This window comes from Leucopleurus acutus (assembly GCF_964270905.1).
Source record: "Leucopleurus acutus genome assembly, chromosome: 6".
Taxonomy (NCBI): Eukaryota; Metazoa; Chordata; class Mammalia; order Artiodactyla; family Delphinidae; genus Leucopleurus; species Leucopleurus acutus.
In genome coordinates, this window is record NC_139149.1 from 114581685 (window position 1) to 114605647 (window position 23963).

The 23963-nt window shown below is 45.3% G+C and overlaps 1 protein-coding gene across 1 annotated transcript in view; it reads right to left on the reverse strand.

Moving 5' to 3' along the window:
- The window catches only part of DRC11 (dynein regulatory complex subunit 11), a gene marked incomplete at both ends in the record, with an annotated part of 159482 nt that overhangs the window by 32929 nt on the left and 102590 nt on the right, over positions 1-23963 (reverse strand). Inside the window, 4 exons of the mRNA XM_082841611.1 lie at positions 6774-6973; positions 11017-11124; positions 18848-18930; positions 22357-22409. Coding sequence (XP_082697737.1) covers positions 6774-6973; positions 11017-11124; positions 18848-18930; positions 22357-22409 — 444 coding nt within the window. The remainder of the gene's footprint in view (positions 1-6773; positions 6974-11016; positions 11125-18847; positions 18931-22356; positions 22410-23963) is intronic.

Consider the following 23963-nt stretch of genomic DNA (forward strand, 5'->3'; position numbering starts at 1 on the left):
TCCCCCTCCTCTCTTACCCCCTCTATCATTTGAGCAGCTCTGTTTTGGGGGGCCAGGTGTAGGTCTTTGCTTTACCCTTACTGAATTTCACCTTGAAAAGGGTGACTAACATATTTATTACATTTATTGTACATCTGTGTGTTGTTTTTTGAAGATCATCCTCGAATAGCCACGATGTCTTTGTCTGGGTTATTAACCAGGAGTGTAAGTCTCCACGAGCTACAGAGATGGAATTGGCTGGGCTCCCCATCTGCCGATTCCTGGGCCAGCTGTTTACACCAGCACATCTGGGCAAAATCCCTTGGCCAGCTGCCATAGGCCGTTGGCTGGGAGCCCAGCACGGAGCCCTGGTGGGTGGCGCTGAGGCACGAGCAGCACCTCAGCTCCCTTTTGTCCGATTCGCAGGCCACTACGGGCCACGTGGCCCAGACACCGGCTGGGCAGCCTCGTTAGCCCTGCTCTCTTAGGTCTCCCTCTGAGTCCAGCCCTCAGTGGCCGGACATCTGACAAAGGAGGAAAGGGAGGAAGCCAGGACCCCAGGGAGGGAGGGACCATCTCCCCCAGGACCCAGAGCTCAGGATTAGGACGCTCTGCTCTGTCCTGCTCTCCGGTGCTGCTGGCCTCCCCTCCGCCTGCTCATGGGCGGTCTGGAGGGTCAGGGAAGGGGGAAATCAGGAGGGCGTGGGGTGCCGCGGGAGCTGCCAACGGGACGCTACAGCCTCCAGTTTCTTCACCTTCTCACGCTGAAATGTCTCACGCTGAAAAGGGTACGCTGACACTCTGGCCCAGGAACGGCCTTGCGCTCGGGCCACCACGAGGGCCCAGCTTCCACAGGGCCGGGCACGACACAGCCTTCACTCTCTCAGAGGCCAGCTGGGGGCCAGGTGATGGCTTTGGAGTCAGATCTAGGCTTAAATCCAGATGCCAGCCCCTTAGTTCTCTTGTATTTTTGGTTGAATTAAGCACCCTGAGCCTCAGTTTTCTGGTCTGTAAAATGGAGACATAAATTCCTGCCTATCAGGGATTGGGGCAATTAAAAGGGAAAGTGTGTATAAAACTTCTGGCCAGACGAGTCTTCCCCGCTTCTCCATCCCCTGCCTGACCATCATAAACACCTGAGGAGGCTGGCACCCTGCCTTGATAACTTCTTTAGTCTGTAAAACACCTATTAAATATTAATCATTTATCCCGTGTCTCTTAATTGTTAGATGCATTTCTAATATTTCCTAGCTAAATAGATGTATATTCCTTTCCACATATAGCTTTGCTGGAAGAGAGAATTTTAAATAACATTTGTGAACCGGTACGGTAAAGGCATTTCTTCAAGGAATGCATTAGAGTTAGCGTGTGTAAAATAAAGGAACCCTCCCAAAATAATGAGAACAAGACAGATTTGAACTTGTGCTTGGGAAACAGATCAGAAACTCGTTTCGCCAGCGTGTTTTCACGTGCACAGGGTGTTGCGGGCAAAGCAGATGCCTCCGGCCAGAAGCGAAATCACGATGCTTCCTACGCGTTGCATTCTTTGCTCTGCCGAGATTAATTTAGTCAGAGGAATTCTTTATAAGAAGACGTGATGAGTAATCGGGCCCTTCTGTTATTTCACCTTCTCCAGCAAACGCCTCAGATCCATATTTTGCTGCCTTCAAGCTGCTGCGGCCCCGGCCCACATAACAGGACCACACTGGAGCTTCCCGCCCCTGATTCACCAGCACAGCCATAAAATCCCTCTTTCCTTTGGTTAATTAAAGGCAAATACCTCTTTGCAATGCAGATACCTGCTCCATCAGTCCTGCCAGGACACAGAGGCTCACTGTATGTGATCTTTAATTGAATGACTTTCACTCCAGAGACCTCTTGGTCTTTCATTAATTGGCTATATACACAGTAAAGGTGAAACTTAATGAGGTGTGTGTCAGGTCCTCCGACGTGGAGTGGCCTAGGCGGATGCATGTACTGTTCCACATTTTGATAATCTGACATCCAGCATTTTGTGGTCCACATAATGCCAGTCTGCAGTGATTCTAATTAATACAAAGATAGCTCGCCTGATATCAAGACAAACCTCTCAGTGGCAGGAGCAAATAATTTCTTGAGAGTGAGAACATCATGATCATGTCCTTGGCTCTGTCCTGGAGTCTGAGCAATTGAACCATTTGGTGGCTGGAGAAGAGCGGCTTAATTCAGAGGCTGAATAATGCAGCTGTTAGACCTGGAGCCTCTGCATCTAGACTGACCAGGCTCACATCACGGCATTGCAACCCAGGAAAATCACGTAAATGCTCTGTACCTCAGTTTTCTTATCAGCAAAATGGGAATAACAATAACAATATTGCCCACCTCATAAGGTTGTTGTGAGGAGTGAATGAGTTAAAACAGAGAGAAGTGTAAGGTCTGTGATATATAGATGCTCACGAAATGCCAATATTTTTATACTCATGTGCTTCTGTTGGTTACCTGACAATGTCAACAAAATTCAGCATTTAGAATGAGTGCATTTAGGTGTTCTTTTGGGCAAGAGGATGGGTTTCTCTTACTTTACCTCTGAAGAACTTAGTGCTTTGAGCTTGGTGGTTAAGTACACAGAGGCCACAAGTCAGGTTGCTGGGCTTCAAATTCCAGCTCATCTTCAAATTCTTGGGTAACCCTGCAAGTGTGCATGCATGGGGGAAGATTCCAACAAGCTCAGTGGAAAGCAACAGCTGGAAAACTAAACTAATTGAGCACATACCTTAGCTTCTGCCAAGTTAAAAGAGCTTGGTAAACACGTCAAGCTGTCCTTTTAGACCTCAAAGTAAAGACAAGGTTCCAGGACTAAAGGCGGACTCAAAATACACCCACACTAACAAAACAGAAAACAAAACCTCTGCAAGTTCAAGCTGATCAGCCAGCAACTTAACTGCCTGATAGAACCAAGCCTAGCATGCTTCAGAGTCAGCAATGTATCATCCACAATGTCTAATGTACAATAAAAAATTATCAATCATATGAAGAAACAGAAACACGTGACACATAGACAAGAAAAACAAATAGAAACAAACCGCAAGATGACACAGTATTGGAATTAGCAGATAAGGACTCTAAGGCAACTACTGAGTTCAAGGACTTAAAAGAAAAGATAGCTACATTGAATGAACAGATGGAGAATTACAACAGAGAAACAGAGACCTATAAGAATAAGCAAATTTAAATCCTAGAACTGCAAAGCAAAATATCAGAAACACAAAAAAATAATCCACGAGATAGGTTTAATAGCAGATTGGAGATAGTAGAAGAAAGGGTAGGTAAACTTGAATGTAGATTAATAGAAATTATCCAATGTGGAAACTAGAGAGACAGAACCTCAGTGACTTGTGGAACAATATGAAGCAGTCAAATATATATATATATATATATATATATATATATATATATCAGAAGGAGAGGAGAGAAAGTGGGGCAGAAAAAATATTTGAGGAAATAATGGCTCAAATTTCCCAAATTTGGCTTAAAACATATATTTACAGTTTCAATGAGCACAGTGAGCCACAAGTAGTTAAAGTACAAAGAACAAACAAAAATATCTAGACACATTATAGCCAGATGAATGAAAACAAAGATAGAGAGAAAATCTTATAACCATTCAGAGAATATGGACACATTACACACAAGAGATCAATAATTTGAATTTTTGACAACTTTTCATCAGAAATAATGGAGTTACAGAGACAATGTAATAACATCTTTAAAGTGCTGAAAGAAAAATGTGTCAACCCAGAATTCTATATCCATCAAAAATATCCTTCAAAAATGGAGGCAATGTAAAAACATTTAAAAATAAAATGAAAGCTGAGAAAATGTGTTGCCAGCAGACCTGCACTGAAAGAAATGTAAAAGAAGTTCTGCAGCTGAAAGAGAAATGACACCAAATGGAAACCTGGATTGGCAGAAAGGAATGAAAAGCACTGAAAATGGTAAATGTGTGGGTAAGTATAAAATATTAAATTTTTCTGCTGAATTTCTTTAAAAGACAAATGACTATTCAATGCAAAAATAATAACACTCTATTGTATTGTTGACAACATTTCTAGATGTAAAATGTATGATAAAATCATAAAGGACAAGGGAGAATAAATGGATTATATTGTAAGATTCTCACATTTTAAGGAAAATGTACAATATTAATGCTGTGTTACGTTAAAAATGGCTATTGGGGCTTCCCTGGTGGCGCAGTGGTTGAGAGTCCGCCTACCGATGCAGGGGATACGAGTTCGTGCCCCGGTCTGGGAAGATCCCACATGCCGCAGAGTGGCTGGGCCCGTGAGCCATGGCCACTGAGCCTGCGCGTCTGGAGCCTGTGCTCCACAACGGGAGAGGCCACAGCAGTGAGAGGCCCGCGTACCGCAAAAAAAAAAAAAAAAAAAAAAAAAAAAAAAAAAGACTACTGTAATTTGTAGAGCAGTCACTGAAAAATAAGAGTCATTGCTAAAAAGACAATTGAGGAATTCAAATAAAATAATAAAAAGTACTGAGTTTACCCCAAAGAAGGAGAAATAAATAAGAAATAAAATAAAAATAAAAAAGAAATGGGACAAATGGAGAACACACAGCAAAACGGGAGACCTAACTCAACCATGTGAATAATTGTAAAGGGAACAAATGCTCCAATTCAATGGTAGATATTGTCAGATTGGATAAGAAAGCAAGACTCAAGTATGTGCTATCCACAAAAAGGCATTTTAACTCTAAAGACATTGAAAATAAAAGAGTATAAAGAAAGCTGATGTGGCACCATTAATATCAGACTGGGTAGACTTCAAGATAAGGAGTATTGTTAGAGACAAAAAGGGACATTTCATAATGATAAAATAACCCATCAGGAAGACATAACGTCCTAAGTGTGGCTACATCTTATGCATACCAGAGCTTCAGCATATGCGAGGCGAAACCCAACAGGACTAAAAGGAGAAATAAAGAATTCCACAATCATAGCTGGAGGTTTTAACACCCCCTCTCAGTAATTGATAGGACAAGTAAACAACAAAAAAAAAATAGAAAACGAAAAAGCAAGTCAGAGAATGAGAGGAAACATTTGCAATATGTGTGTCCCACAAAGAACTTGGATCCAGAATATATAAAGAACTCTTCCAAATCTCAAGACCAGCAGTCCAGGGAAAAGCAGGCAAATGACTTGAACAGACATTTCAGAAAAGAAGTTATACAAGGACCAAAAAGCACATGAGAATGGCGGTGACACATTTGTATCCATTTCTTCAAAGTTCACACTTAATATGCATATTTCAGATCTGTGCATGTCACTGTATATAAATTTTACCTTAATAAAAATAGTGCAGGAGGGTCAGGAAGAGAAGGGTCTAGGTGTGAACTCTGCTCAGCCACTCGATCTCGGTGGCCTTGGGCAAGTTACTTAACCTTTCAGAGCCTCAGTTTCTTTATCTGTAAAATGGGGATGAGAATGAACTCTCCACTGGGCTGCTGTGAAGATTAAATCCAATGACACAAGATATGGAGCATTTAGCGTGTATGAGGCGCTCTATTAAATAGCTTAATGCTCGCTCTTTATTCCCCACCCTCCTTCTTCTTCTCGCCTCCCAGCTCCCCAAACTTCTCTCTCCATGGATTCCTTCAGGACAAGCAAGGGACGAAAGTAGGGGGGGGGAGATGTCCTAACTTGCGCAGCGTGGGGTCCATGTGCCTGGGAGAGGAAACCCTGCTGCCATCACTTCCTCCCTGGGGCTGTTAGGAGGAGACGGAAAAGGAACCATTTCTATGAGCGGCTGCTCGTGTGTAGCCATCTGCCCTGAAAGCAGAGGCAGAGCTAACATCTAGCCCCAAGTACCGGACAGTCCTTGCTCCGCGTGCATTTTGATATAGTAAAAGCTGGCTTATCGGACATGCTAGCAACTGAAAATGAACTGAACAGCCTAAGGACAACCTTGAGGGACTCAAACAAATGAAAATGAAACCCTGTGAAGTTTTACTATCAAATACAGAGTATCAGAATGCTCTAAAGCTTGGTAATCCTCAAGTGTACGTATGTATATTGTGTCTCTATCTATCTATCCATCCATCTGTTATCTATCATCCATCCATCCACCCATTGATGTATCTTCATCATCATCTATATCTAAACTGTATCAGAGAAGCATTGCTTCTAGGGCTGACAGTATCATTTGGTTTGACTCCTTCATTTCAGCGACGATAAAACAGAGACCCAGGCAGGTGAAGAGCTTATCTAAGATCACAGTGCTGGGTTGTGTATGCACCTTCGAGGACATGGCATCCTCTGGCACTGGGTTGTAATTGAATATCTACACTACTGCGGTCAGCTTAGCTTCCTGTGGGTTCCTCCTTTATCTCCTGTGTGAGAAGCTGACCTCAATGTATGCCACGTGAGAAAAAATACCCCCAAATGCAAACATCTGATGCCACTATTGGAGGGAGGTGGGCTGAAAAAGGATTTGATTTTTAACGAGACCTGTGAGCGCTGCAGGAAGGATTCCTGTGGCAGGAGGAGGCTGATCTGAATGGCACAGGAGGGCGTTTACGCAAAGAAAGGAGCTGTGTCTGGTTGTTGGACGCTCAGCCAGATGCAATAATAAAGTAATTTACAGGAGGATGCAATGGGGAAGTTTAAGAGGGATGTGCATGTCTGCCTAAGGAAATGATCTGTGAGGGTCTGTGCTAGTTGGCTTAAGGAAATTAACAGCAGCATTTGAAAATGCAGTTTGAAAGGAGGAGGAGAACTGGAGGTCAAGAAATGTGATAAATACCTTGAGGACCATATGCAGCATCATCTGGAGGCCACTTTTGCCCGGGTATTTGCCGGCAATGTTGGCTGCGGACAAGTCGAAGAGGTTGGCTCCCGTTTCGGTACAGATGGCGTGGACCAGCAACTTCTTCCCCACCCCAGATGGGCCAGCCAAGAGCAGGGATTTCACCAAAGGAGCTTTCTCATGTACTGCTTCAGAACCTAAAAAATGCAGAGGCAGAGGCTCTAAGGTCCCGCCAAGAAAATACGTGGCTCTTAGACGGGGACTCCTCAAGGCCACGACTCCATGGCGTGACACCAGCCTCGGCAACAGTGATGGATGCGTGGAAGGCATTTCTCACCAGGGGCACGCCTCCTGTCTCAGCCAGCTCCGTGACACCTTAGATTTGTATGTCAAGGTGGAGCTGTCAGGTCTCCTTGGGTGTTCAGTACATTGCTTCTCTCTCACCCCTCACCACAGCATTCCCCCCACACTCATAATTTTAGAGAACATTCCTGCAGTAACTAACCTCTGGCATTTTGGGGGAAGGGGCTGGGGGTTTCTCTGCTTCTCAGCAGCGCTACAGCCTTTGAAGGCTCAGGAAGACGAATGTGCGATGGACAGGAAGATGCAGCGGAAAAGGGGGAAAAAACAAGATCCAGGCAGCAGTAGCCTGGCTTTTTAAAAAAATTTTTATTTTATGTTGGAGTATAGTTGATTAACCATGTGTTGGTTTCAGGTATACAACAGAGTGATTCAGTTACACATATACATGTACCTATTCTTTTCCAAGTCCTTTTCTCGTACGCGTTATTATAGAATATTGAGCAGAGTTCCCTGTGCTATGCAGTCGGTCCCTGTTGGTTTCGTCTGTCCTGGTTTCTAGTCTGTCGGTAGGGGCAGAGGCGACCTGACCCTTGATCATAAAGGACGTGAATTATTAGGTCACTCAGAGGTCCCTGCCCTGTGCTCTCAACCTCATCGCCCATCTCCCTCGAGCCCAGATTGGAACTCGGGCTTGATTTCTTCCCCCATCCTGAACACGAGCAGAGCAGACGTCGGCGCTAAGCAATTAGAGAGTGAACAGAATGAAATCCTGCAGAAGGCTGTGATTGGAACGGCGGCTATCACACCAGTTTGCTTTTGGACAGCTGCTGGGCTCTTCTGGATCAGCTGTAAACATATCAACATTCTAATTATTATTGTGCTTCTCTTTCATTTTTCTTGTGTGATTGACAAGACTTAGGGAATTTATCTCATCATTAGAAACAAATTTTTATAGTTGCCTACTACACTCTGCAAAAACTTGGAAAGTAGTTTGGAGCAAGTTCTCTTTAAAATGAAGCTAAACGGGCACGCTTCCATTGTGGTTAGCGTGGGAAACGGCAATGTGTTACGGTGAAGCAGACCTCGTTTTCCACGGCAGCAGAGAGATGCCATTCTTCCCGTCTCCCGCAACACCTGGATAACTGAGGGCTCAGTCTGTGGCCTCGGCTGGGGGCCGCTCATGCGGAAGAGCCAGGATTTGCTGTAAAGAGTTCATGGCCGGGGGGAGCTAAACTTGAGAAGTAACTAGAAGGGGCGGAAAAGATCCGTGCTAAGATCCGTGAGGGAGACAGAGATTCAGGGAAGAAAGAACTTCCCATTTGGGGGATGAGGTGGGTGCATGGGGGTGAGTCAGGCCGGACTTCAGAGAGAGGGGCTGCGTCTGGGCTGGCCGGTGAAGAGTGGGCAGGGTGGAAGGGGGCGTCTGAGAAGGATGCAAGTAGGGGGCGCAGTGACCACAGCCTGCAGCGGAAGGTCAGGCAGGTCCTGGGGGGCGGATGATTCTGGTTGGCGAGGTAGCTGGGGTCAGAGAGGGTGGGGCGGAGCAGTGACCACAGCCTGCAGCGGAAGGTCAGGCAGGTCCTGGGGGGCAGACGATTCCGGTTGGCGAGGTAGCTGGGGTCAGCAAGGGGGTGGGGCGCAGTGACCACAGCCTGCAGCGGAAGGTTAGGCAGGTCCTAGGGGGCGGATGATTCTGGTTGGCGAGGTAGCTGGGGTCAGCAAGGGGGTGGGCGGAGAGTGGCGCCAGCTGGCAGGGTCCCTGGAAGATGATGGGGGTTAGAGTGGTGGCCGAAGCCAGGGGGCCAGGAGAGTTCCGGAAGGGGTGGAGGGAGGGGAGGACAGCGCTGGGGGAGGGGCACAGGCGGGGGAGACCCGGACACGTCATCTACCCCAGGGATGTGACTTTCCAGAAGGAAGGGGGTGGTCACCAGCGCCGTGCAGAGGTGGAGAGGGAGGTCCAGAAAGGCTTCTGCACCGGCGCCTCGCTGGCCTCTGGACAGCTCATCAGACGGCAGGGCAGGGACAGACCTGCCACGGCGTCCATGGCTCTAGCTGCTCATCTCGCCTTTCAAGGGCAGTTGTACAAATTGCCTAGAATTGCTAAGAGACAGAGGAAATTTCCAGGCTTTTGTGCGTTCACCCTTTTCAACTTTCGGAGGATTAAAGAGTCACGAGGAAGCCAGCGTTCCGAGTCCTAAGCCCAGCTCTGCCCCTTCCAACCTCGGACTTGGAGAAAGTTCCTCAGCATCTTGGAAAGGCTTACTCATCTGTGAGAGCTGTTCAACGTCCCCCTCCGCTGGGAAATGAAACCGCACATAAAACGCAGCTTCTGCTCCGTGAGCGCCCTCCCCCTGCGCTTCCCTCTCTCCCTCCACGCTGCAGGGACAGTGACATTCCGGGGCAGGGGGCAGTGAGCGGGTGACCAGATGCTTCCTGGGCATTCCCTTACTGCCCTTGCGGCTTTGAAAGTTCACAGCTCGTCCTGGGAGCCCTGGCCGAGGCTCCTGGAACCCTGGGGGCCGGTGCGAGCTTTGTTGCCTGGCAGGGTGGGAAGTGGCCTTGCGGTGTGTCCTCAGTGCCCTCTTCCAAGTGGCCGCCTTGCCTAGTCCTGGCAGGGGTGACCTGAATAATCAGACCAACAAACGCATTCCCTTTTGTGCCCGGATACTAGTTTAGATGTATGAAATTTAGACGAAGCCCTGGCAGGCTGCCGTGTGAGCGAACTTCTCTGTCTGACTTGTTTGTACAGTGCAAACTCAGGAACCCGTCACGAGAACAAACGCCCCGCTGATTCTGGGGCCTGGTGGGGCGGGTCAGCCACCAGGGAGACTTCAGGTTTCTCATTGACAAAAGGAGGGTCCGGGTGGGATGCCTCCCAGGCCCGCTTCTTCCAGAACCCTCAGGTCAGCTTGGAGACGACACCCATCGCCTTGTATCTGCCAGTGGAGGATGCAAACACACCACGTGCTCACTTGGGAGGAGTTCCCTTAAAATCTTGACACCCCTTGATGTCCTTCGCTCTACTGCCTTCCGTCACTCTGCGATGAGGTTTGAGGGCTCATCTGTTTATTTTATTTACGCAGACCCCATTAAATATCGTATATTGATTCTGTTGACCCCAAATTATGTTGATCCCGAAGTATTATATACTGTGTTATATATGTATCTTATTTATGTTGACCCCTATTCTACTGACTGCTTCTGACATGAAGTTGAAAGAAGAATGAACTATTTCTGGCCAATAGGTTTAAGTTCTTCTTTAAGTCAAAGTGGAATAAGGTGAGAAGTGTCCAAACGATTCCCATCTTACTTTGAAGCAAATTAAATAAACAAAATGCGACTTCTAGTTCAGAATGGTCATCAGAGCACGGCCTGGCTGGAGTTCCTGCCCCTGCCCCAGGTGACGCAGTCATGAAAACATAAATAAAAGTGAACGAGAGGAGTGGCTATCTGTTACGGAGAGCCCCGACTTTTCTGCAGACTCTGGTCCGTCTGTCTGAACAACCATGATTGAATCTCCGTGGAAACTGGCAGAGCCTTGATTCTTTAGATCCAAGAAATACACTTTCACTGACTCCCGAAGGGCCGGCTCTGTTAAGGACCCAGTGACAGAGCCTGTGTGTAACAGGTAAGCCTAACCTCAGCCTTTGTCTAATTTGGTCACTTTGAATCGCGGGTGCTTGCCTCGGTCATCATCTCTCCAGATGACAGCTTCCAGGACCTTCAGAATGCTAACCAGACATTCAAAGGTGCTACAGATATGCTTCCTGGGCGGTACCTTTCTGTGCTCCAGGATGCTCTAGCCCAGCAGAACGACCCTCACTCACAATTCTCAGTAGAAGAGGTAAGCTGCAATGCACATTGATGACGACCTGGAACACACGAGCAGACACGCCTGCTACTAGCAAAGGCACAACAGGGCAAGTGGAGTCCTTACCTAGCGGCAGGATCCCGTACAGGGTGATGAGCTGTCGGACATCCAGGAGGGAAGGCATGGGTTCTGTGGACATCTGGCGAAGAGTACTCCCCAGGTAGCTGTAGTCACCTGGGGAGAAAAAAAATAGAGGACAAATGAATGGGAAACTATGCTGCTCTGAGTTGCATAATTTGGACACTTGCAAAATTAACACAGGATACAAATTTAACATTTCTGAGCAAATATAATTATATTACGGAGAGTCATTATAAAGAACTTCTCAGATAAAGGCTTGAAGAAAAACCGTCCAGCCACAAAAACGTTTCTATACTCGCTACAATAACTGAGAATTATGTTGAGTATGATACTAACCTCCCAGTATTTTAAAAAATCACCTCTGAATGTTGAATATGTGAAGAGCAAAGTTCTAACATGAAGAACATACAACGTATGTTTGGTTTAATTTCTATTCCAAGAGATTATGTCTAACATTTGCACAAACTTTAAAAATAACTTACTTAAGATGGATGTGAAATTTGTATTGAAGCCGTGTAAATCTGATCCTGAAATGCAATCAGTTGAAAGGTAGGATCTGAGTCTAATTTAGGACAAACAGAAACGTCTCCTTTTGAGGGTGATAGTCATTAACATTTTTATCGTTTTTGAAGGATTACCGAAGGAATAATACCGAAATAAATCTTTACAGGTTTAATTAGAAGGCATCCAAGAGCTTCATTGTAACTAGTCATAAATCTGAAGTGTTATTTTCTAACTAATTTAGATAAGGTCACCATGAAAATTAGTTTTGCTGCCTTCACTTGTCATGAGGATGGACTTTCACATGCTCATATGATTCTCTCTTGATTTGTACCTGAATCTGAAGGAAAAATATTCGATAAACGAATCACAATGTCTTGAGGTTGTTTTCTCCTGACGTTTTCTTTTCATAACATGTATGGATCTGCAGAGCTTTCAATGTTATATATGTAAAACAAATGCCTTTATGCGTGTATGAAAACACTGAAGAAATACATGTAGGCGTCTATGAAATCCTGAAAATATCAACGGCTTTAAAGCATTTTCAAATGCTAAGAAAATGAGAGTTAAAATCCAGATCATGATTGCTGTTTTGTTGTGGGCCACAGCCTTTCAAAGCCTCCGCATGAAAAAAAGTCCTTGGCAAGGGCAATGGTCTTGGTGAGGGAAATGAGTGATAATGAAAGCATCTATTATGGCTTCCGATCTGCACGCTTTTTAATGAGCAGGTAATAAATAGAAGAGCGGTTCATTTCGCCTTCACTAGAGCAGGAAGGGATCCTGCAGCCACCGTTAAATCCAGCACTTATTGCTGTAAACATGACATTGGGGGGGCATAAAAGTGACCCCATTTTCCTGCTTAAGTAAATCCAAGTTAATACCCAGATGCGCCATATTTTCTAGACTTGGACAAAGGAAGTTGAACTGTTGGCTGTTGGTTCTGATAGAAGGAACGACCCTTTGCCAAGTGAGGAGACTCATTCTGAAAGTGTGTTACTACGTGTTGCTATTGCCCAGCACGGAAGCCATAAGCCCCTCCCACGGACTCATTCAGAATTTAGAGACTTCAGGGTTCCCTGCACAGACACCAGGTCTTCCATGAGCGAGGGAAGAAGGAAACAGATGAAGAGGTGTTAGAGATAGAAAGCATGAAAAAGGGCAAGGAAACCTAGGACAACAGCGGGAAAAGAAACAGGACTGTGTCATGGGTAGGATTGTGTCCCCTTAAAAATCCGTATGTCAAAGCCTAACCTCCAGTATCTCAGAATGTGACCTTGTTTGGAAATAGGATCACTGCAGATGTAGTTAATGAAGCTGAGGTTATTAGGGTGGGTCCTAATCCAATATCACTGGTGTCCTTTATAAAAAGGGGAAGTTCGGACACAGACACACACACACAGAGGAGGTCACGTCAGGTCTGAAGGCAGAGATGGGGTGATACAGCAGAAGCCAAGGATCGCCAAAGACCGCCAGCAAACCACCAGGGGACAAGACGAGGGATGAGGAGAAGAGGTCAGTTTAGGCCACGTGAGCCCCAGGGCAGCTCAGCATCCTGGCAGGGGAGGACTGACAAGTCCAGGGAGCAGGACAGAGGTGGGGGCTTGAAGGGGCTCTTAGGCTACAGCCAACAGATTCCTTCTCAGAGCCTCCAGGAGGAAGCAACCAACACTGCTGACACCGTGGCGTTGGACTTCCGGCCTCCAGAACTGGGAGACAGTAATTTTCTGCTGTTTAAGCTGCCCTACTGTGGTACTTGTTAGAGCAGTCCTAGCAAATGAACACAGAAGGAGGAACTAATTGTAGAGAATGGGAACATACGAGCACACTTAAAAAATAAGGAGAAATAAAAAATATTTGAGAAAGCAAGGTGAAATCAGCTTCTAACGTTTCCATTCTACCCCACAGAGCATTGAAAAGAGAATAAGGAACAGACGATTGATAAAAAATAACAGCCTCTTAAAAAAGTTACTCAAAGAAAAGGAGCGAGAGAAACAGGAGGCCTCAAGTCAGCAGACAATCCTCGTAGGACTTGGGGCCTCCCACCTGCACCAGGACACGCCAGCTCTGCCCCAGGCACTGCCAGGGCCGCACAGAGCATCTTCTGATGACGATGAGCACGGTGACACATGCTACGTGGTTACAATCCAGGTTCCTGAATTGTTTATACAATAAAAATTTACGTTGGATGCAGGCTACCAGCTTCCAGAATGAGGTCGACAGAGAGACTTCTCAGGTTAACCTTTGGTTGCAACAGATTATTATATCTCTGCCAAGATTATGCGCCCCGGGGCCCAGGTATTCTGAAGCTTCAGATGTTTTCCACGTGTAATGTCTAAGTCAAGTCTTGTAAGGTGGGATTTTGAGGAACCCTTTGAATCTTCTTGTTCTTAGGACAGGCCCTGGACGCCAAGGAGAAAGCAAGAAACACCAGCCCTGGCCTGGGTGTCAATGTTCCCACTGAACGCAGCAGCTCCAGAACCACAGGCAGAGCCAGGTAATTTAGGGGAGTATTGGCTGTGTTTGTTCCCTCTGCATTTTCCCCTCGAGCAGTGGCTGACCCAGGTGCCTCGCGCTTCTGCGACGTGCACAGGGAGGGAGGGGCACGGAGGCACCAGGAAGTCACAAGCCCTCTTGCTGGAGAACCCTGAGCCCGCGGAAGATAGGTGAGATCACCACCGCGGCAACACAGGGGGGCAGCCAGCTAGCTCTGTGCCAGCGCGCCCTCAGGTGTTCCATTTCCGCACTCATTAAACCGTCACAGCAATTCAGTGAGGCGGTTGCTGTTATCATCCTCGTAATTGTGGAAACTGAGGCACAGAAAGATTACAGAAGGGACTGGCAACACAGAGGGTGCGAGCTTCAGAGGCAGGAGGGAGAAGACATTCCCAGCCTGGGCGGGACAGCTGGTCAGTGGGTCTCTGGTCAGTGGGCATCAGCCCTGCGTCCTGGTGGCACGGAGGACGAGGGAGCAGGGGAGAGAGCCCCTCGCTGAGAGAGGGCCCCAGGCAGGCACCAAGGGGTCTTGGAGGACGCCAGCGCCCAGAATCTCTCCCCAGCATCCAGGCACCATTTGGGAATCAGGGACCTTGATGGTACCTGGGGGCAGGGGTGGAGGCTTGTGAGAAGGATTGAATTTGAATAACCTTGGCAGTTCAGCCCTCGTGATGCTAAGTTACGGTGATTTAAAGAATAAGGAAATGTGCTATTTCTTGCATACCCAAGCTTGTGGCGGGAGCTGGTTCCTGGGCACAGGGTCAGCGCTCTGAGCTGGGCAGGTGCGCAGGGACAGAGCAAGGAACTGGGGGTGGGGGGAGTTGGGAGCTGGGCCTTGGGGGAACCAGACATTACGCACTTGAGTTTCCTGCCTTCCAAGTCTCCTTCAGCCCTAACTGCTGTGGTTCTAGTGCGTATTTGGATTTGAGTGGTGTTTAGAAAAGAGTGGGAGCCCCCCAAACAACTCGTGTCCCGGCAGTGCTGAGCTGGGCTGGCTGTGAATACAGGGTTCCTGGGCTGTGGGGAATGTCCAAACCATGCGGCCACGTTCTGAGTCTGAGGGTCTGTGCTCCGTCCCTGCCTGCATGGGGAGTTGCTGAGGTACAGCCAACACCCACCCTGCCCTGCTTGTCCAGCTCTGGGCCGGCTGGAAAAGAAGAAGGGGTAACGCCCCAAGGTTTCTTTTTCCCCTTTACTTTAAGGTCTGGTACTTTTATTAGAATACATCTTGGTGTTGGTCAATTGGAGTTGATATTCTCACATACGAAGTGTGATCATTCATTATGTGGTTTGCATTTCTGTTTTAGGAAATTTTTCATGAATAAAAGTTCTTAGTATTTGTTCTGTTCCTTGGCTTTGGTTTTCTTCTTTAGGGATGTGTATTATGTTTGCCTGCCTATGTGAATTTTCTTTGCCTATCTTTAGTACTTGTTACTTTCTTTGGAAACCTTTTAATCTTGTTCTTCATTTCTAGTTTTATTTAAAAAAAATTTCTGTCTTTCACATTTCATTTCTCTTAAAGCATGGTTTGTGGACTTTATTCATTCTTGTATTCACTGTAATTTAGTTTTGTCCTAAAACGAATTTTCTCCTTTATTTAAAATATTCCTGGGGCTTCCCTGGTGGCGCAGTGGTTGAGAGTCCGCCTGCCGATGCAGGGGATGCGGGTTCGTGCCCTGGTCCGGGAAGATCCCACATGCTGTGGAGTGGCTGGGCCCGTGAGCCATGGCCGCTGAGCCTGCATGTCCAGAGCCTGTGCTCCGCAACGGGAGAGGCCACAACAGTGAGAGGCCCGTGTACCGCAGAAAAGAAAAAAAAAACAAAAACAAACAAACAAAAAACCCCCAAAATATTCCTGGAATTTTGAGTAACTCATTTCTGCACTTTTCTAATTCCACTTTATGTATTCTTACATATCTTCTATAATTTTCTTAATGTATATTAGCTTGGTTTGAAAGAGGAGGTTCCAGTTATGTCTGCTTTGTGGGCGTGTCTTTTTGTGATGACACTTTGCTCCTTATTCTTTCTTTTTTAATAGACATCTGGCATGGGCTTTGACCTTGAAACTTTCCATTGCTTAAATTTATATGAGTTAATATTCCTATATGTTTAGAAGATAGTTTGGGTCAGGGTAGCTTTTTAAATTTCATAGAGTCCCCTCTTCTGTTGTTTTCATATATGTTATGAGTATGGTGGCTTGCTTTTTGAGGTGTCCTTGTTCTGTTCCCCTCCCCCAATTTATTCTGGACCTTTTCTCTCCCTCATCTCTGTTGTTCCTATTCAATTGTGATTCTGCTCCCCAGAGTTTCTTCTCAGTATAAGGCCGTGTCTTGGAAGGGTCAATTTCAAGAGCGTCAAGAGGTTGGAGTGTTCTCGCCCGTTCATACTTTCTGATTCTATCCATTTTCACGCATCTGCTGTTGAAGTGGGCAAACCCCTCCCAATTCCAGCTGCAGTTACTACCCTGGTCTGCTGTGCTTTCCAGTGAGTGCTTGCTGGCTATTTTGGGGTTCTTTTGTTTTTTGTCCCCAGTGGCTTGCACTTTGGGCTTTGAGGGGAAACTTGGTTATTTCGTTTTCGTGTTAATGTTGTCCACAGGCCTTTGCTTTTGCCATCTAGTTGCTTTAGTCTATTTTTATGTGGGGATCTGGGAAGATCCACTGCCATCTTTTCAAGCTAAGGCTCTTAACCGGGAAGAAGAAGAAACGTGGAAAAGACCAAAGGGAGACATTACGCACTTGAGTGCGTAAAAGACGTGGAAAAGACCAAAGGGAGAAAAGACCAAAGGGAGCCAATCCTTGTGGCAGTTTGACTGATTTTGCTAGACTGGGTCATTTACATTTGAGGTCACTCTTAAGAGGCTGATTTCATTTGCTTTGACCTTAAGCATCTTCAAGATGCTGCCTGGAAACTGACAAAGAGATCAGCGAGGAAGTCCAAGATGGGTAAGAAATTAGTAAGAAGATGAGAAATATGTCCATTAATTCTCTGAGACTCTGCCATGTGCTAGGCACTGTACTAAAAGCTAGGAATTCAGTGATAAGCAAAAAAGACATGATATGAAGAAAGAAACCAGACAAGGAGAGAGAGAGCACTTAGAGATCCCAGTCGTAAGTAAAGAGGTAGGGTTCTGCTAAAAGTGTTATTTTTTCATATGAACAGAATTAACAGAACATAATCAAGGCAATCCAGGAGAAAACCCTGCAGTACTTGAAAAAGAAACACATAAAATGAATAGAAACCCAACAGATATTCCAGTACATATTCTGGTAAAATCTTACACCATTAGGAAATATGAAGGCTCCTCCAAGCCCCTGAGAAGGAAATGTGGCTTTATTTCAAAGGGATTAAAGTGATCAGTTTTTTGATCCAAGGGAAATGTCAGTCTTTTTGCTCCTGCAGGCCAAAACTGGGGCAGTGTAAACGCTGGAATGAATAACTCGGAAATGGGTTGTAATACAATTTTAGAAAGAGAGAATCCATCTGTCTACTCTAATACCAAAACAATTTTAAAAGGAGGGTGGGAGGGAAATCTCTCTAGAAAAATGGTACCTGCTAGAAGAGGAGACAGAAATAGAATATTCCCACTTTACAACCACCATAGCAAACATTGATGCAGGCAGAAGTCATCACGGCGGATGCCTAAACCTTTAAGATGGCTGGGAACAGAATCTGCAGAGCCTCAAACTATCCCCCACAGATTATTCATTGATTACAAAGTGGAAAATGGAGCTTTACAATGGAGAAATCTGTGGAACAGCACCTTCACCAGTGATTAAACCCAACATCACCAGTGATGGGACAAAGCGTCATTTTTGTGCCCTCAATGTGAAAGACTGAGAATCAGGACACAATATTACCTGTAGTTTCCCTGTAAAAAATGTTTAACATGAATCAAGTTAGGAGGAAACCATCAAACCATCAAACCAATTCAGTTGAAGGAGAGTCTATAAAACAGCTGACTTTTTAAAATGTCAATGCTGTGAAGGACTGGAAAAACCTGTAAATTGGTGCTGATTAAAGGAATGAAAGGGGACGACGGAGATCCGTCACATCCATGATCCCTGACTGCATTTGGGATTGAGAAAGACAAACAGTTACAAAGGACATTATTTATTAGGACTATCGGGAAAACTGAGTATTAACTAGATATTACCTAGTGGTAACAGTACAACATTCATGTTAAATTTTCTGAGTGTGATTATCTTTTCGTGGTTATGTAGGCGAAATGTCCTCAGTTGATTGTAGATGTATGAAAGTGAAAATGATATCTGCATTAGGGTGGTAGGAGTATGACGAATTTTAAGCTTTAAATATGTTTTCAGATCCTCATGGTATTTCTTAGAAATTAAGAGAAAAACATTAGCTGAAGATGGTGATAGCAAATGTCCCCTCTTTTTCCTCCCAGCTACTCCTGTGGTGGCCCCTAGATGGAATTCTGGAAGGAATTTCTCCTGTGAGGACTCTGTGTTGGAAGTACCAGGGGCTGTCCCCTAGGGCACTTGGATAAACAGAGAGCATGAACAATTCTTCATTTCCTCAATTCAGCTTAAGCCACAAAGAATGCCTCCAGGAACCTTGCTAGTAGGTTTGGAAACCTGCTTCTACCACATTAGGGGAGAGAGCTGGACCCATTAGATCCCAGCACAGAATGAACTCAAATCGATTCAATCCAACAAACATTTACTGCAAGCCACTAAGGTCCAGGTTTTAGGTTGGACAAAAGCACAGATGAAACATACTTCTGGATGTTGGGTCCTCAGAACCCAAGGGGTGACATGCATCTGTGACACATACATGCATTATTCCTTGTGTACTTTACCAATGTAATCAGAGAGGTTGACTTTCAGAGCCTGGATCAGTAAGCCTTCTTCCACTAGTTCCTTGTACAGAGATTCGATGGTCCTGGGGATAAAGCAGACCGTGTATTCTGTGAGCAAACACATCAAATCAGCAGTACTGACGTTAATCATCACATACTCAAGAGAACTTCAACCAGATCTCATTCAAAGTACATTTGTATGTATGCAAATAAATTGATTTTTGAAGCGTTACTACAATTGGGGGATAAATTAGCCTTTTTAAAAACAATACTTGCACTCGTCCATGGGTTTACCTGATGTTTCCCATGAATAAGAATTATATCTTTGGGCATCTGAGACCAGCTATGACTCCTGCAGTCTCCCCTTTCATCAGCCTTCATGATGGCACAAATATGAATTAGAAATTACCCAATAACAGTAACCTAACGGGGCCATAATTATATATTCAGTTAGCGTCTGCACGCTGTAGAAAATCATCAATCCTTCGCGAAATTGACATTTCCTTTTAACTCCATAGCATAATAGTTTAAAAGAAATATCTATAACAAGCAAAGGCTTATAATGGAAATCATCTTAATATGAAAGACAAAATGTTATAATTTTTTAGGAGGACGTTATACTCTTCCATAGTGTTTACAGATGACAAAACCTCTTCTCTAAGGCGGCCTCGGGTATGTAGCCAGCATGGTGGTAATTTATACTACTTGGGGAAAAAAAATGGAGATAGTCTCCCACTTAATGAATAAACTCCCAGTGAAATTAACTGGGGCTTGGCTTGCTGGAATTCAGATGCTCAAATACGGTGCAGCACAGTCCTTCGAGATGTTTTGTCTTTTCCCTTTTCATTTTTAGGGGCCTGATGCTTTGGTTCAACCCCAGTCTTTCTTTAGACTGAAGAATTGTAAATATAACTATTTTTAAAGTGTTCTTTGATTGTTCAATGATCCAAGTTAGTGTGATTAAAAGAGACTCAAGAACATCAGTGAGACTCAAGCCAAAAACCATCGGGATAGATGTTAATTCAGTGACTCCGGTCTTTGGTTGACTGAAATTTTATTCTATCAAATATATTTAAAATCGTGTGCCCTCAGCTGAGAATTAAGAACGTTTTAATTGTAATGGAATTTGGGATGACAGCATCTGACCTATACCAAGGCAGTATCGACAGCAGTGTTTTGACTTGAATATTGGTTTAACATAAACATATGCGTAAAATATTAACATAAAATTGAATAAGATTCTCTAAAATAATCCAAACCAAATATCTTAAGACTCCGGGAACACAAATCTATATTTGGATCTTTCCAGTGAAATAAACTCTTGCGACAGAATAAAAAATTTCAACTCGAAAAGTACCTTATATGGCTACCTTGTGTGGCGGACCAAGTTTGAAAGCTCTAGGTCCCTTTTTGTCTGGGCAGCCAACCTACCAGCCTGGGGCTGCCTTGAGTGAACAGAAAAGCATCATGCCCAGGAAGAGTCAGGGAGGAATCCCAAGTTGTAAACTAATAATAGATCATCCTAATCATTAACCAGGAAGTGGCTGAGAAGAGATGGTCCCTTTCTGAGCACGGCCACATACAGTGACCAGGAAGAGATGAGGGAACTAAGAGTGATAAATCTGTTTAAACTGATTTTTCAGGAGGCCATTACAATACTCAACAATAACAATGCTGGAACACCTTGACTGGAATACCTGGAATACCTTGGAATACCTTGACTGTCAGCACACTGTTGAGTAGTTTTGTGATGGGGGAAAAATAAATGAATAAAATAAAACCACCTTATAAACTATGATAAAAATACTGATTTAAGGTTTATACTAACTGGATGAGAGAAACATAAGTTGTCTTACAGTGTCTTGGCAGAGAACTAGCCCATTTACTGAATCCCACTTAATGAATAACATAGAGTCTTTAAAATTAAAATGAAAAGTCTTCCAGGAATAGGATGATCAGGTATTTCTGTACTTTGGGGTATAAAAGTGAATAAAATACTACTGGTCTTTCTTCATTTCACTAGAGAATTGCTGTAGCTCATTTATAATAGTTCAACTGTAAAGAAACCTATGCAAAGAACACATTCATTGGCTAACAGACACGGTCCATGAGCCACGTGTGTGCTCTGTGTTGTTAAAGCAGAATTGTATTCAGTTAAGTGACTCTCTAAGTGCAGAGAACGTGAATAGATAACTTTTACTTAGTGGTCAGCTCATCTTGGCAGATTTGGGTTTAGCTCTGGGTGGTCACTCAATAAGACACTTAGCAGGATCTTCTTCTCCTGAAAGACTGAGGTAAGGACAAAGGAGAAACGTGGCATGTGAAAGTCACTGAAAGACAGCAGTGGCCCTGCGGGTAGGCAGGGGCTGGACCTTCCTCCAGGGAAGGGACTACAACATCCCCCCGAGGAGGCGTCAGTGTTGGCGCATCGGTAGATGGACTCCTTCCCAGGAACTGGGCGCCTGAGTCTCAGAATGCTGACCAGGCAGCGGTCAGCCAAAGCTCTTGAACTTGAACTTTTCCCTAAACAATGGAATGTCATGTGAGGAAGCCTGCAGCTCCTCCCTCTAGCGATATCCCGTGGGAGTCTTTTCTCCCCAGAGCCAAAGCCCACACCAAGGCTGGGTGTCTCTCCAGAGGCTGCCTGCCAGGGCCCTGGGCGTGTGCACCAGCTCTGGAGTGCTCCGGTCCCCACTTCTCCTGCGGATGGTTCCAAGCTGGCTTCCTCTCTCATGGGTCTTCTTTCAAGCAGAGTTTGGGACTGTTATCAGCGCACCAAAAGGGGAACAAGGGAACACCCCAAACAGGGAGCAACACCTGTTACCCATTAACAAACCCATGGGAAAAAAGGTCTATGTTCAAAGTGATTTCTGACATTCACTTCCTAGGGATTTTAATTAAATTCCTTGAAAATGTTTGAAAACCTAGGCCCTATTTATTTCCAATATTAAAGCACTGAAGGCCATTTCAGCTTAAAAATGAGCATTTATAATCGTTAATATCAAAGTTCAGCCGATGAGGCTTAAGGAAATGGAAGTATCCTTTCACAATGAGACAGATCCTCACCCTTTCCTTCAAGGAGCACTTATGAAGGGCCTCAGCGGGCGGGCCCAGGGGCGGGCATGTAATATGAACTGTCTCTGCCCTCAAGGGCTGCAGTCTCAGTGTTCCCTCAAAAGCTGTAGCAGGATGCTAGTTTCTCAAAAAACTTTCTTGAGAACCCCGTGAATTTTAAAACTTAAGAAAAGTCACACGGCCTTAGAAGCGATGGGGCCTGAGTCTGCCTCCCAGGCCCCGCCTCTCCACTGCGTCTCCCCAGTCGAGGATGCTGGCCTGCGTGCAGGATTGAAGAGAGGTCTCCGTGCTTTCCCCACCATACTCTTCCAGGATGAAGGGGTGTGGTGTACAGAGCGGGGGTGGGGGGGTTGCCTTTCCCAGACCAGGCCGAGGACTCAGGCCATGTCCTATGCTCTTTTCTGCGGTGCCCCCCACCCATATGCACCCCTCACCTGTCAGCCGTTGGGTCTTTATCCTTCTTCCCCACTTTCCTTTTTTTGTCTTTCTGGAAGAAAATGGAAAAAAAACCCATTTAGTAGAATCAAGCTTTGTGTAAACAAGAAAAATGAGCTCTAGAAATTAGCTAAGGAAGCTGATTTCGGGTGGTGGCATGGGGAATGGGAGGTGGGAAGTCAATCGCGGTACGTGGAGCTCCAACACTTACTGCATGAACACAGGGACTGGCAGGTGAGGTGGCCACCGGGAAACCTGCATGGACTGAGTCCCAACAGGCCCCGAGCATTCTGGTTCTTCTTCTGGGCCCTGGCACGCTTGCTACAAAGGATGAGAGTGCTGAGTGCACAGGCAATCAAGCTGTGCTTTTCTTTGGTATCTGATCACCTCTCTGTTAGCATCAGGACCTGAACCTGGAGCCCAAAGAGTGAGGCAACCATCCAACTTTGGTTCCCAAAGGGCTTTGCACTCAGATCCTTGTGCCGGCTGGAGGGCAGTGCTCAGAACGTGGTCCGTTAAAGCAGTGCTTATCGCTGCACTATTCTGCCTAAAATATCCACCAGTGGGCTTCCCTGGTGGTGCAGCGGTTGAGAGTCTGCCTGCTGATTCAGGGGACACGGGTTCGTGCCCTGGTCCGGGAAGATCCCACATGCCGTGGAGCAGCTGGGCCCATGAGCCATGGCCGCTGAGCCTGCACGTCCGGAGCCTGTGCTCCGCAATGGGAGAGGCCATGACAGTGAGAGGCCCGCGTACCGCAAAAAACAAACAAATAAATAAATAAATAAAATATCCATCAGTACCTCCCCATTGCCCACAGGATAAAGTTAAAATTCTGCAGCCTGGCCCCTATCTTCCTTTGTTGTCTCTTCTTCTATCCCAGGCCTTCTCAGGTGACTCTTGCTCCCTATCATTTCATTCATGCTTTCATTTATTGTTTTTATTGCAGCATAATGTACATAAAGTATACATAAAGTATACCCACATCAGGTTGGTTAACATTTTACATTTAATTTTTACATAGTAAAAATTAAATGTAGTTATAATCATATAACTACCACCCAGCTGAAAATACAGAACATATTTTCACCATTCCTGAATTCTCTCTCACACTGCTTTCCGGGGTCTGTAGGTAACCACCACTCTGACTTCTCTGGGGATTCGCATTGCCTGTTCTTGAACATGGAATCTTACAATATAAACTCTTTTCTTTTAAAATTTAACATCTTTATTTGAATATAATTGTTTTACAGTGCTGTGTTAGTTTCTGCTGTATAACAAAGTGAATCAGCTATATGCATATGTATATCCCCATATTCCCTCCTTCTTGCATCTCCCTCCCACCCTCCTTATCCCACTCCTCTAGGTGGTTGCAAAGCACTGAGCTGATCTCCCTGTGCTATGCAGCTGCTTCCCACTAGCTATCTATTTTACATTTGGTAGTGTATATATGTCCATGCCACTCTCTCACTTTGTCCCAGCTCACCCTTCCCGCTCCCCATGTCCTCAAGTCCATTCTCTGCATCTGTGTCTTTATTCCTGTCCTGCCCCTAGGTTCATCAGAACCATTTTTTTTTTTTTTTAGATTCCATATATGTTAGCATACAGT